This window comes from Exserohilum turcica (assembly GCF_000359705.1).
Source record: "Exserohilum turcica Et28A unplaced genomic scaffold SETTUscaffold_1, whole genome shotgun sequence".
Lineage (NCBI taxonomy): Eukaryota > Fungi > Ascomycota > Dothideomycetes > Pleosporales > Pleosporaceae > Exserohilum > Exserohilum turcicum.
Window position 1 is genome coordinate 127,502 of NW_007359914.1, and position 13,451 is coordinate 140,952.

At 51.9% G+C, this 13,451-nt stretch overlaps 3 protein-coding genes across 3 annotated transcripts; 1 reads left to right on the plus strand and 2 right to left on the minus strand.

Moving 5' to 3' along the window:
- Positions 1–1,977: 1,977 nt before the first annotated feature.
- Positions 1,978–5,324, plus strand: SETTUDRAFT_85885 (uncharacterized protein; the record flags this gene model as incomplete). Its single annotated transcript, XM_008022243.1, has 2 exons — positions 1,978–3,288; positions 3,336–5,324. 2 exons carry the CDS (start codon positions 1,978–1,980, stop codon positions 5,322–5,324), a joined length of 3,300 nt encoding a protein of 1,099 aa, XP_008020434.1.
- Positions 5,325–9,616: 4,292 nt separating this feature from the next.
- SETTUDRAFT_162002 (uncharacterized protein) lies at positions 9,617–10,836 on the minus strand. The gene is made up of 5 exons (XM_008022343.1): positions 10,789–10,836; positions 10,672–10,726; positions 10,397–10,502; positions 9,970–10,275; positions 9,617–9,918 (listed from the first exon to the last, which is right to left on the minus strand). Exons 1-5 carry the CDS (start codon positions 10,800–10,802, stop codon positions 9,818–9,820), a joined length of 582 nt encoding a protein of 193 aa, XP_008020534.1. The 5' UTR covers positions 10,803–10,836; the 3' UTR covers positions 9,617–9,817.
- Positions 10,837–12,121: 1,285 nt separating this feature from the next.
- Positions 12,122–13,284, minus strand: SETTUDRAFT_85868 (uncharacterized protein; the record flags this gene model as incomplete). Its single annotated transcript, XM_008022242.1, has 3 exons — positions 12,122–12,616; positions 12,670–13,114; positions 13,202–13,284. 3 exons carry the CDS (start codon positions 13,282–13,284, stop codon positions 12,122–12,124), a joined length of 1,023 nt encoding a protein of 340 aa, XP_008020433.1.
- Positions 13,285–13,451: the final 167 nt, after the last annotated feature.

The following is a 13,451-nucleotide window of genomic DNA, read 5'->3' on the forward strand; positions in this document are numbered from 1 at the left end:
GGATATACTCCCCGTTTCTGTAACAGCCTAAACAGCATTTACACCTACACCTACACCTACACCTACACCCACTATCATGATGCTTATCCTTATCACGACCACCAACCAACAAGCCCCTCTTCCATCGCATAGCATACTATCCATAGGCCCGTCCTCGGAAATTGACCTTTTTTCTGCATGCCCTTGGTTGCCTTTCGATCGCCCTTGCCGAGCCAGCCAGCCAGCCAGCCAGCCAGCCAGCCAGCCAGCCAGCCAGCCAGCCAGCCAGCCCCACCTTTTGCCGTGCCGGCGCGCCTTTTTTTTTGCCCCTACTTACATGGGAGAGATTCGAGGAGCAACCCGGCGGAGGGCAGCTGTATGTACTTAACAGGTATCTAGTGTGCATGTAGTGTGTAGCAGGCAGACAGGCACAGGCACAGGTACCTACTAGATACATGCCCCCCCAAGGGCCATGCATGCATCCACGGCTGGCAGTTGGCGGCCAAGCGGGCGAGCGCATAACGGGCAATTTACGCGTGCCAGGGGGGGCCCTGGCTGAAACAAGGCAGGGATCCCCCGGCTACGCGCAGCCGAGAGCTGTTAGCCAGGTGAGCGCCCGAGAGCGCCAGCGAGCGGCAGAGAGAACGAGTGCGAGAGAGCGTCGGAACACGGCCACAGCCGGCGCCTGCAGTTACATGCAGACGAACACGTCTCCATGCCGTCGCAGGTGCCCATGCAAGAGCAGCGAGCAGCGAGCAGCGAGCAGCAGGCGTGCATGCAAAGCGAGGCGCATCGCATGCTGGTCGGTGGGTAATGTCTCTGGCCGCGTCTGGCGTCGTCGTCGGCTCGGGCATATAGCATTGTGGCTCTGGAGTAGCAGTATGTCTAGCAGCAGCAACACCGCCGCCGCCTTCTTTTGCAGCACGCGGCGGCGGTCGATGCTTTGGCGGGCTGGTTTTATGACGGGCCCCTGTCAATGATGTGCATCTGCTGCCTCCTTTCCCACGCCATAGCCTTTACCGAAATTGCCAAAGACACCAACCTCCGCCGCGCCTTCTCTTCTCTCCACTCACGTCGACCCGCACAACGTCCACGCCGCCACTCATTGCCGCTGCCATCGCTGGATAGCCGGACGTGCTGTCGGGAGCGCGCGCAAGAGAGCGACCACGCCAGAGCCAGCGCGAGAGCAAGAGTGCGAGCGTGAGAGCGACAGAGAGAGAGAGAGACCGAGCCCGCGCCTAGCTGAGAGCCTGCAGCCCGCCCGCCATTGGACGTCAACGTCAACGTCAACCCACGACAGCTGCTTAGCGCTTCCCTCCCCACCCGACCAGGCCAAGCAACCACTCCTCTCGTCCGCCTGCACGCGCATGTGAAGCGCAGAGGGCCCGCATCGCGCCAGCAAACGCCCTCGACCGCGCCCCAGCACCAACGAGAGAGAGCGAGAGAGCGAGACTCCCGTGTCGCGCCCGCCCGCCGCCCGCCCGCCCGCCCGCTGCCCGCCCACCGGCCTGCCAGCCAGCCCGCCAGCGTGCCAGCCAGCCCACGCCATTGCCCTGCTGCTGCTGCTGCTGCTGCTCCCCCAATTGCCCTACCGCCTGCTGCCCGCCCGCCTGCTGCCCGCCCGCCTGCTGCCCGCCCGCCTGCTGCCCGCCGCTCGTCGCCCTCCCTGGCCCCCTTCAAACACACCGCTCCACGCGCCAAAAAGACAGCCGACAAGCACGCACACTAAAAAAGACAAGAAAGAGACAAGGAGCGCGCGTGAGAGAAAGAGAGCAGACCGACCCTGTGCGCGCGCGGTGCATGCCTCTAGAACTAGACGTCCCTCGTCCCCGCCATCGCCCATTCGACAGCTCAACACCGCCAGTTCAAGCCTGCCCACACAAAACGCCGCCAGCACAACCGGGGTCCGCCAACGCAGCCTGCCTGCCCGCCCGCCTGCGCTGCTGCTGCTGCACCCACGCCGTCGCCTCTTCCCACCCAACCCCGCGACTCTAGAGAATGGCCGCCGTAGCATCGCAGCCGCCGCACGGTCAGCAGTACTATCAACAACAACAACAACAACAGCAACCCTCTGCTGCAGCCCGCCCATCGCGACGCCCCAGTAATGGCGCGTCCGCCAGCACGCCTGCCACGCCCCAGACCCACGACTCGGCCCTGAACTCGCCTGCAGCCACCACCACCACATCCTCCACCACCGGCGGCCCCATGGCTCCTCCCAGGACCTCGTCGCACCGCTCCGCCAACGCGGCTCCAAATCCCTCACAGCAACGCGATGACGCATCGCAGTCGCGTCGCCGCGCAAAGGACAGTCCCCGACAACAGGGTGCCTCCGCCCGCTCCCAGCCCACGCACAGCCGCTCCGCCGCGGCAATTGGCCAGCCGCCCGTCAACACAAGCCTGCCCCGCGAGGAGAGCGCCGTCATAAACCGCATCGTCGTCTCCGACACCCAGGAAGACATTGCCCGCGCACAGGCTCGCCAGGCCGACGCCGCCCACGTCTCCTCGGCCGCAGACCTCACCCCCATAACCGGACTGAGCCTGGTCGGCAGCGAGGGCGTCGACGATGGCGGCCGGGGCGCCGGTGGCAAGAGCAGACAGGACCACTCCAAGTCGGAGAATGCGAAGCGATCCAAGTTTGGTAACTACATTCTGGGTCAGACGCTCGGCGAGGGTGAGTTTGGCAAGGTCAAGATGGGCTGGAAGCGAGACAGCCCGATCGAGGTGGCCATCAAGCTCATCCGGCGCGAAACCCTCGGCAGCAACTCGAACCGCCTGCAGAAGATTTACCGCGAAATCCACATCCTGCGCGGCCTCGACCATCCCAACATTGTACGCCTGCACGAAATGGTCGAGACGGAGCGCCACATTGGCATCATTTTGGAGTACGCGTCTGGCGGCGAATTATTCGACTACATTTTAAACCATCGTTATCTCAAGGACGGCCCCGCACGGAAGCTCTTTTCGCAGCTCATCTCGGGCGTTGGATACCTGCACCGCAAGGGCATTGTGCACCGCGATCTCAAGCTTGAGAACCTCCTACTCGACCGCAACAAGAACATCATCATTACCGACTTTGGCTTTGCCAACACGTTTGACCCCAACGACGAGCTCAGCGAGGAGATTGAATACAGATTGGGCGACAAGGAGTTTATGAAGTCTCTTGGCTTGGATGGCACCGATGCGACACGGCGGGGTGACCTCATGCAGACCAGCTGCGGAAGTCCTTGCTATGCCGCCCCGGAACTGGTCGTCAGCGATTCTCTCTACACGGGCCGCAAGGTTGATGTCTGGAGTTGTGGTGTGATTTTGGTATGTGGGGTAGCATGCATGCAAGAGCACGCACTAACAAGACGCAGTATGCCATGTTGGCCGGCTACCTTCCCTTTGACGATGATCCAGCGAACCCCGAAGGCGATAACATTAATCTGCTGTACAAGTACATTGTGTCAACACCGCTGACATTCCCCGAATACGTCACACCACATGCGAGGGATCTTCTCAAGCGAATCCTTGTACCCGACCCACGCAAGCGTGCAGACTTGTTCGAGGTGGCACGGCATAGCTGGTTGGCCGATTATGCCCATGTTGTTGGTTTCATTACCTCGAGCAACACGAATGCGGCCGAGGCTCAACAAGCGTCTGTCTATTCGAGTGGGTTTTTCTTCTTCTGCCTGGCCGACACGCGTGCTGACCCTGTACTAGAAGACACGTTCGAGCCGCAGCCCGCGCTCGCAAGAAGCGCCTCCGTTCGTGAGCCCGCAAAACCACACACAGCCTCGTCGGCCCACGGCGGGCTCCAGGCGAAGCGCGACCAGATCAACCCTGCTGCCGAGAAGCCCAAAGCAACCCGCGATACCAAGCGACGAACCGTCCAAGTCGAATACGTTGCGCCGTCGTCGCAAACGGCTCGCGGCGAGGCGTCGCCTCCTGCGGAAGCAGTACCCAAAGTACGCGCAAAAGAGCCAGCAGTACCGCCAACGGATGGCTACCAATCCGCCACAAGTGCCCGGCCCTCGCGCTCATCAGGCGCCGTCAACACTGCGGCCAGGAAACAAGAACCTCAACGATCTGTATCCGACTACTCGGCATTCGGTAATGCACCCCCGTCTGCTACTCGTCCTTCTACCAGTGGTGCGCTAGGCGCGTCAAGGTTGCCCTCACGAGGAAACTCGTACGGACAACCCTCTGTTGCGACGGTGGCTCAAACAAACGCCGAAGGTCGCTTCTCACAACCCAAGAGCAAACAATACTCCATCTCCACGCCTTACACACAGCACGACTCGTCCGAGGCGGCCGAAGCGCCCAACATTGGCCAACCGAGCGCGCAACGGGCGCAGTCGATACAAGCGGGGCCGCACAGCACAAAGGGTGGGCACAGGCGTTCCAACACGGTGACCGAGACCCTTGGACGTATGACGTCCATGTTCTCCAGCCGCCAGCCTTCATTTTCTCACGATCCCAAAGCGTCTCTGACATCGCAAGGCTCCTATGGCGGCTACTCCGAGGACAGGAAGCAAAAGAGCTATCCCCCAACCTCCATGGCCGGGCCCATGTCAAACGACAATGTCAGTGCTACAACAGGTCCCAGGCCAAGCATGGAATCCAGTCGTCGCACCTCTTTTGGCTTTTCCCGGAAGAACAATGCAAGCAATGGTGAAAACCCCAAATCTTCGCGCCGCTTCTCCATCATCCCATCGTCGCTGTCCAGAACCTTTTCGTCTAATCGAGAGAGCCTACCAGCCCAGTCGTCACACGAGCGCAGCGGCTCAAGCTCTCGCCCTCGTGCTAGCTCACGTCCTGGAGGCATGGGCTTTGGCCGTGGCGGTTTATCTAGGTCTCCTAGTCAGAGTACCCAAGAAAGCAACATGCCCGGTTTTTACGATGGCCAGCAAGACGCAAACTCGAGAATCAGGACACAGCACATGAACGCGGCGGGACCATCATCGGCCCCGCCCAACCAGACGCATTTCAACGGCTACAACCAGTCGGCCCCAGAATTCGATGAAAAGTTCCCCAATCCCCAAGAAGCCCATCCAGCTGCTCAGGCAAACCGTCCTTACCAACAGACGGCCGACGACTCGGATGGTAGCGACAACCACACGCCTGGCCGCATGTCACAATCTCAGCAATTCAGCCAGAGAACGGCGTCCAACCCCTACCCGCCAGGCATGGGCGGTGACGACTCGAGCCAGCAACAGCAGAGAAAGGGTGTACTGCAGAAGAGCAGGCGTTTTGCAGACGCCTATGAAGAGCAAAGCACTGGAAACAAGGGAAGCTCGGGTAGCTCTAAGAAGGTTATGGATTTCTTTAGGCGCATGGGCAAGCAAAGGACGAGCAGCCGCTGAACGACTTTGGACAGGGGCGCAGGGTCGGACGAAATGAGACTTGAGTGTTCGGCAGTAACAAGCACAGCACAAGACCAACAAAGCACTAAACAAGAGAGACAATTGCAAAGTTGAAAACAACAGAGTTTTGGCATGAGGACGGTTTTGCGTTGCATTGCTTTGCGTTGCCCTGTTTGTTGTTGTTGGGTAGTCTTTTCTCTCGCCTTTTGTTTTTTTTTACTTCTTGTTTCTTTTTTTTGATTTTTTAATTATTGCGGCTTTACCATCATCCATCTCCTCCCAACCTTTTTTTTATTTTGAGCGAGAGACAACCACACACACACAGAGAGAGAGAGAGAGAGAGAGGGAGAGCGAGCGAGAGAAAGAAGAGTTATTATGTTGTTGTTGTTGTTGTTGTTGTTGTTGTTGTTGTTGTTGTTGTTGTTGTTGTTGTTGTTGTTTTTTGCCACCACCACTACTACTACCACTACTTACTACTTACTACCTCTACTACCTATACCTCTACTACTACTACCACCAAATTTAGGCGTGCTGGCAGCGTTCGCTTCTTCTTCTTCTTCTTCCTCTTCTTCTTCTTCTTCTTCTTCTTCTTCTTCTTTTTTTTTCTTCTTGCCTCTTCACATATACACGTACACATATATGCACAGAGAGAAAGAGAGAGAGAGAGAGACAAGCAAAGAGAAAGAAGAAGAAGAAGAAGAAGAAGAAAAGAAATAATCACATTTTCTTTTTTGGGGCTGAGGCGGGGTGGAGGGGGGGGGGGCTCAACTTGCCAAGGAGACCAACCAAATTAAATCAAGCCAATCATAGTATCTTCTAGTGTGGTTGATTTTCTGAAATTTTTTCTTGATTTTTTTTATCTAGGGCTTTTTTTGGGGGGGGGGGAGCTTAAACAGGCGCATTTTTTGGGGGAGGGGGAGGGGGCGTATTCTCTTTCTCTCTACAGCAACTTTTTTGGTCTTGTCTTCTCCTCCTCCTCCTCTTCTTCTTCTTCTTCTTCTTCTCTGGTGTGGTCTTTTCTTCTCTTTTTTGCCTATCGCTTTATCTTACTCTTACTCTTACTCTTACTCTCGCTCTTACTCTTACTCTTTATTCCTATTCCTATTCCTATTCCTATTTCTATTTCTATTTCTATTATTTTCTCTTCCTCTTATTATTATTATTATTATTATCTTCTTCTTCTTCTATTTCTCACGATTTCCATCCATCCATCCTTTTTTGTCTTCTTTCTTTTTTTTTGAACGCAAAGTCAAGTCATGGCAAGTCATGGCAAGTTTAGTCTCGGGGGTGTGTGTGTGTGTGTGGTATAACTCACGTATCATAATACATCGCACAACAACAACAACGACAACAATAACAATAACGAAATTTCAAACACGGACTCCTTTTCTAATCATTTTTGCTGGGTTACACATATAGATGGAATGAATAGAGTTTGCGTGTTGAGTTTGCTGTCTCTCTCTCTCTCTCTCTCTCTCTCTCTCTCTCTCTCTGTGTGTGTGTGTGTGTGTGTTTGTGTTTCAGGTAACTCGGTAAACGTGATTATAAGAGTCTATGTTTGAAATATATTGCCTGTATTTCTCTCTTTCTTTTCATATATAATTTTTCTTTCTTAGATACGATTTGCTACGTAGCTACTTGCTAGTTGTTAACGGCCTTTTGCTTATCCTATCGGTTCCGAGGGTATCTACATGTATTTCTTGTGCCTTCTTTAGCTCGTCTAGTCTTGGGCCTGTCGTAGCTTACGTACGTCGTGCTGCCTCGCCTCGTCTTGTGTTGTTCTGACTTGTCCTGCCTTTTTCCAATGTGTCGGGTCGTTGTTATGTCGGGATTCCACTGTGTCGTATTGATTGTCATTTTCTTGTTCACTGTGGGGTTTGTTCGGTCGCTTGGTGGCGCTGCGTTGGGATGCTAGTTGACTAGTTGTTGTTATATCACACACACACACACTTGTATAGATAAATACGTACTTGGGTATATATTGTACTGCTGTCGCGCGGATATATGCGATAAGACGTGTTTTGCGTGTATGTGGGGTAGGCTGGGATGGACTACTTGGTATATTATACTATACTATACTAGTTGTTGTATTGGATATATACCATGTGCGATATGCTTCTTGCTACTTACTACGTACTATATACTACGTACTACTCACCACTCATCACCCACTATTTACTATTTACTGTGTACCGCTTACTACTTATTCTCTACCGCTTCTGTAAGCGTAACCTTGATATCTGTACACACTTGCACAAGTATACGCGTAGGAGGGTGAAGGTAGAGACGCGGGTTTGTTTCTAGGGTAGTAGTTGTTGTAGTAGCAGTGGTATGTACGTATGTACGGACTGGGATAGTGAAAAGGGAATAGGAATTGGTGGGATAGAGACGAGAATAGGAAAAGGGGGAGAGAAAGATTTGTATTAATTCATCGTCAATTGGGTATTTAGTTAAACTAACCCAAGTCAAGTGATTCAAGTGAATCGAATAATTATTCTATGCTACATTTTCATTTCCATATATCCATACTTCTTCTATCTTCCGCTCTGCCTTCCATCTTAGCCTTAAAATCCCATTTCGACTTCGTTAGCTTATGAATTCTGTCCTATTCCTCTTAATCTTGTTTCTCCTCTCCCTCTTATACTGCAACCTTTCTTCGATCCCCTTCTTTTTTCCATTTATACAATTCTCCCATCTTACTCTGACTCTGACACTCTTTTTCTTGTAGGCTTACTGTGGATGAGAATAGCAGATGGAAACCTGGTTCAGGTGATCTTTGTGTTGGATCACTGCTCAAGAAAAGAACTCGAGCAGGTCGGCTATATATACTGTGAGCTGCCACGCTAGTCGTAGTATAGTAGCTCACGTAACAGAAGGAAATAGTGCCAAAGGCGCTTGGCAAAGCAGTATACGGGTGCCCGATACTCTCTCTTCTCTTCTCTTCGCCATCGACGCTACCATTGTCATTGCCACTATCACTGTCAGCGCAATTCGTTACACTATGCTATGCTGCACTACACTGTGCTCAGCCTTTCTCAATCCAGCCTATCTAGTCTAATCTAACTTGCCTTGATTGAATCAAATAGATAGAACCAGGTGTGAAACTTTCCCTATCCAATCTCCCAATAAACAGCTATTTCCTTTCTCTTTCTCGAGATATCACTATTCTTCTCAACTCCCATTAACCTCAAATAGTATATGTTCCACGTCTTTAGGATAAACGCTACACTCCTCCTTTTCCTCCTCTGTCTTTCAACACCATCCCTACAAACAAAACATGTACCTAATTATTCCTCTACTCTACCCATACTCTCCTCTAGCATACCACTCGAGTCCCGACCATCCAACCCCAGTTTTCCCCGTTCAACTGCCGTAAAGTAAGTTATATTAAACATGATTAAATCAACCTCAATCAATCCTCTCTACCATCCATCCTCCTCATCCTCTCAACATGACGCTAAAAAAATACCAAACTAAGACTAACACTGGTTACATATCCCCCACCCCCATCCAGCCTCCTATACACACTCTACTTTTCTCTACCTCTCTATATACAACTCCCTGTCTGCTGTTAAATCTAGCAATCTTCGCTATCTATCTATCAATCTACATGATAATAATAATAATAATAGTATAGGACTATAGTTATACTACATATGTACATAGGATACCGACTAACGCACTAGCCTAGATAGCGATTACCAAGGAACAAATAAGTGTATATATATGTGTGTGTATGCGAGGGAGAGAGAGGAAGAGAGAGAGAGAGAAAGAGAGAAAAAGACAGACGGGATAAAAAAACAAGGGAAACTTGAATAACTCCCCCTCTCCCTTCCTCTCTCTCTCTCTCTCTGCTTTCTTTACTCAACTAATCCTATAAAAGTTGCATATCTAAACATTGCAAATACATCGTATTACACAGTCTTGTGCTGCTGGTATGCTCCAGGTAGCAGTTTAGATATTCAGCTGTAACGGTATACACAGCAACTGTACCGTGGGGTACTTTGACGAGGCGGCGGAATGCGCTTAGGATGCTGGGACAAGGAGATGACTGTATACTGTGTAAAGGAGAGCAAGGGTAAGAAAATGAAATCGTTTAATCAATTACACATGGTTTTTTTTTACAGTAGAGCATTTGTAATTAGATGTGTGTGTAAAAAGTGAGTAGGAAGACGCAGATGTAAAGAAATAAATAAATAAATAAATAAATAAATAAATAAATGGGCATCGTAGAGTACATACTTGACAGCATACTACACATGCTAAACGCACATCTGACAATGAGGGGATCGATTCAAACACGCTACCAAAATGACACCATTCTATAAATATGGGTATCACCCTGTAATACGGAAGTGCCCTGCTCGCTTTATTGATGCTGCCAAACCCCCCCTTTTTTTTCTACATGATAAAAGCCAAATCCGCAAAATGCCCGTCTATATCCCATCCCACATGCTGAACAACAGTACCAAATTGAGAATACGGCTGATGCCTTACGAAGGAGGCAGCTGACCGCCTTCCTTTGTCTCGCCGACAGGAAGAGCGGGCTTGGTGCCACCTTGCGAGTTGAGGAAACTGAGGTAGCAGTTCCATCCTAAACATGAAAAGTTAGCTTTTGAAAGCGGTACTCACAGAAGAGACATACCAAGCGAGATGATGTTGACGACCAAGACCCTCATCTCAGCAGGGACATACTTGAAGTTTGTGAACTGGACAAAGGGCCAGATCATCAAGTTCTTCTGGTAGCCCGGGAGATAGGCGTCCTTGAGACGCTGCACGGGCGAGTTGCCCTCCATGTAGGCCATGCTGGACAAGAAGAGGGCCATGTTGACGGGCGCGAACAAAAACTGGTCGCATGCCACGCGCGCGACAATGGTGCCATTCTTGGATGGCAGGTTGACGCGGCGCACGAGGAAGTCAAACCATTTGGTGGCTGCGGGGCCGAAGATGCCTGTACGATACTCGTTAGGCGATGAGATAAGAGCGTGGGGGTGTCGTTGCAGCGGAACAGGGAAAAAAAAGGAGAAAAAGCAATGGGCTTTGTCGGTGAGAAATGCGGCGCGAACACGTACATCCTCCATAGAGAGCCATACGGCCTGTCCGCATCAGGTCGTGCTTGTCGAGACCTCGTCTTTCTACTCCCTGCTGTGCCATTGTGTCGCCTGTTGCGAAGAGTACCTATCGCCTGTCAGCGTCATGCCATTCCGCCATTGCTTTGTTTGATCCAATTGCAGATGTGGATGCCGAGTGGGCATTCGTCGGCATGCCTTCCATCATGGTTTTTGTATGTGCGCGCGCGGGGACTTGTACGACGGCGGGGAGGTTGGATGAACGAGAGACTGCATACCGCGGTGGTGATACTCTGCGTCAGCAGCGGGGCCGTCCTGAGCTTTGCTTGGTACCTGTTGTCTCTCCATCAGCGTCTACTCAATGGCTGCTCAGCGATGCGTGCAGTCGGACTTACCAGCGGAACGCCATTGTGGAATAGGTGTGCAGCGAATTTGCGTCGGGCCTTGATTGGGGTATGCGAAGGGTATATAAATAGTGCGGAGGCGACACAAAGTAAAAGACAAAATAGTGGAGAAGACCGAGTGTGCGAGAGAAGGAGAGAAAAAGAAAGTCAAAATAATACAGAAGGATGGTTTGGTAGGTTGCGGGACCGATGATGTCGTTTAGTGCAGCAGGGTCCGCGCCGCACATGGCGGTCGGGGAACTTAGCTTGACCCCTGATCCCCACTTGCATGCCCATGCTCGACGAAAAGTGTCCAGCTGATGTGGCTGGATAGAGTTCGGTAAGCTGGTCTAGAATGTTTATGCTTGGCGAGCATTGTATATTGCGGAGTAAGGGGATGGGGGTGGCAGAGGCGCTGAAGGGGAAGGTAGACCGGCAAGAGGCTCAGAGTTTGGAGTGCAAGGAAGGATATTTTGTTCTAGAAAAACTCTCCATCTATTTCAAGGCCAAGCCTTTGGTTTCAGAAGAAACAGGCTCGGTGAATAAACTTTGTTCTTTCGCTTTACCGTGCACAAGGATATGTGAAGCTCCCGCGCTCGTTGTACAACGATCAACAACGAAGTGGATGTCAGGCAAACCAACAAGAAAATCTGATGGTAAGCACATGAGGCCATTTTGTTCATGTACGTTTTGATAATATCAATTCTTCAAACGAGTATGCGACACGTGCCGGGGTGCATGGCACATATCAGTGACTGGCTGATGGCGAACCCCAGACATGGGTAACAGCACTAGCAGCACTATCCGTAGTACCTTTGAGAATTGCAGCAGTGATAGTGGCATGAATAAGGAAACATCGTTTGCTTTGACAACATCATATGCACCTCACTATTGAACATGTTTGATATTGTGGTATTTCACAGCTACTTGCAAAAGTAGTGCCAGGATAGCAATGACAGGAATGAAGCAGTAAAAATCATAACTCGATCCGATGCCGCGCTCGTCTGTTCTTGGTGGGGTATAGTATGAACAGACAACTAGTTACAAATGCCAGACCAATAGTGTACAAAGGGTCTCTGCGTGAGCAAAAGAAAAAAAGGAAAAAAAAGAAGAAATTGCGCGGTTGCGGTAAAACTCATCGTACTCTGGTACGACCTCAGATCCCATCCAGACCCATGTTTGTCCCCATGTCGCCGGATATAGCCCAAAAAAGATTTCTAGATGAAAGAACGCCAGGCCCGCTGATGTCATCCGGGTGTGGCTAGAGCTATGCACACAGAACGCGGGTATCCAAGAATTCGTGTCGTAAATTTTTTGCGTAAATTGGGGTATGTAGAAAGGTAATTTAATCAATTTCCATCCGTTGCGCTGGGGTGGGCCCGCTTAATGAGGGCATTTCTGTGCTGTACGGCTTGTCCGTTTGCACAGTCTTGTCATCGTTGACATGGGGCTTGAGGCCCTTGTTGAAGTTGTGTGTGCACACACAGGCCGTAACGATGGTGAAGATGAGCAGCAGGATGGTGAGAATGGCAAAGGCCGTGAGCGACTTGCGGGCGGGCTTGTAATCTTCCTGGCGAGCGGCGTCGGCAACGTACATGCGGATGAGCTTGAACAGGAAGTAGCCCATGGCGATGAAGTAGACGACAATAATGCCCACCATGCCGGCAAACGACTCGCGGCGGACCCACCATCCGGCCAGGAACAAAAGAAAGAAGGTGATGACGAGCGCGGCGGCCGTGAGGGCTTGTTCGACAGTCTTGGTGTTTTCGACCACTACGAGAAATTGGACGGTAAAGGCAAGGAAGAAGAAAAAGTCAAACTTCAAGAGAGCAATGTAAATCTGCAAAAGGTCAGTCCAGCGCTTGCACGTGGGTGGTGTGGATCGGGGTGTACCTGATAGGTCAGATAGCGCTTCTTTAGGCGGGTATCAGCACTGATGCGCTTGTAGATGGTCCAGGCGAACTCGTCATAGAGCTTCCAGGCCTCAAAAGCAAAGACAAGCGTGGCCACGGCCATGAGCACAGGAAGCGCAATCAGCATGGGCTTGACATCTACCCAGAAATCGGGGGGGATGAAGCGGCTGCGGTTGAGATCGTCGGCTGCATCCTTGATCTGGTCGTACTGGATGCCCGCGTACACGAGAATGCCGATGTTGTATAGGACGAGTCCAATGACTTGAATCGTGTTCTTGAGGCGCAGGGCGTCCCATGTCAGGTAGAGCTGGTAGATGTAACCGAACATGAATACGGCCAGGAATGTGGGAATGGTGCGGGTTTCGTTGGCTCCGGCACCTTCAGCGGCAAAGTGAATGTTGGCCTGGAATTTGCCAAAGACATAGCTGTGCGCGTGTTAGCGGCATGCACGTGGGGACTTGGGGCGGCGGCGGCGGTGGCGCGCGCGCGCGCGCAAGGGCGGGCAGGCGTACGATTCTAGAGCCAGTGCGATGCAGACCTGGGCAATGGCCGTGAGCATGAAGGCCCAGGTCCAGCGCGTGTTGGGCATGTACATCCTGGGCGGGCGACGGACGGGCGGCGGCAACGTGGTGGGGAAACCCTCACGGTGGTGATAACCGCCTGGCTGGGTATCCAGGTTGGGCGGTATTTGGTACGTCGTGTTTGCGTAGGGGGGGTAGTTGCGACTGAGGGGTTGGCCTCCTAGGAGGGATGTGCGAGCCT

Bases quoted from the DNA above. Each gene is read 5' to 3' on its own strand.
- SETTUDRAFT_162002 (XM_008022343.1), bottom strand. The intron at 10,503-10,671 runs GTATGCAGTCTC...GACAGGCGATAG, and splicing joins CGCAGAGTATCACCACCGCG to GTACTCTTCGCAACAGGCGA. The intron at 9,919-9,969 runs GTATGTCTCTTC...TTTCATGTTTAG, and splicing joins CGTCAACATCATCTCGCTTG to GATGGAACTGCTACCTCAGT.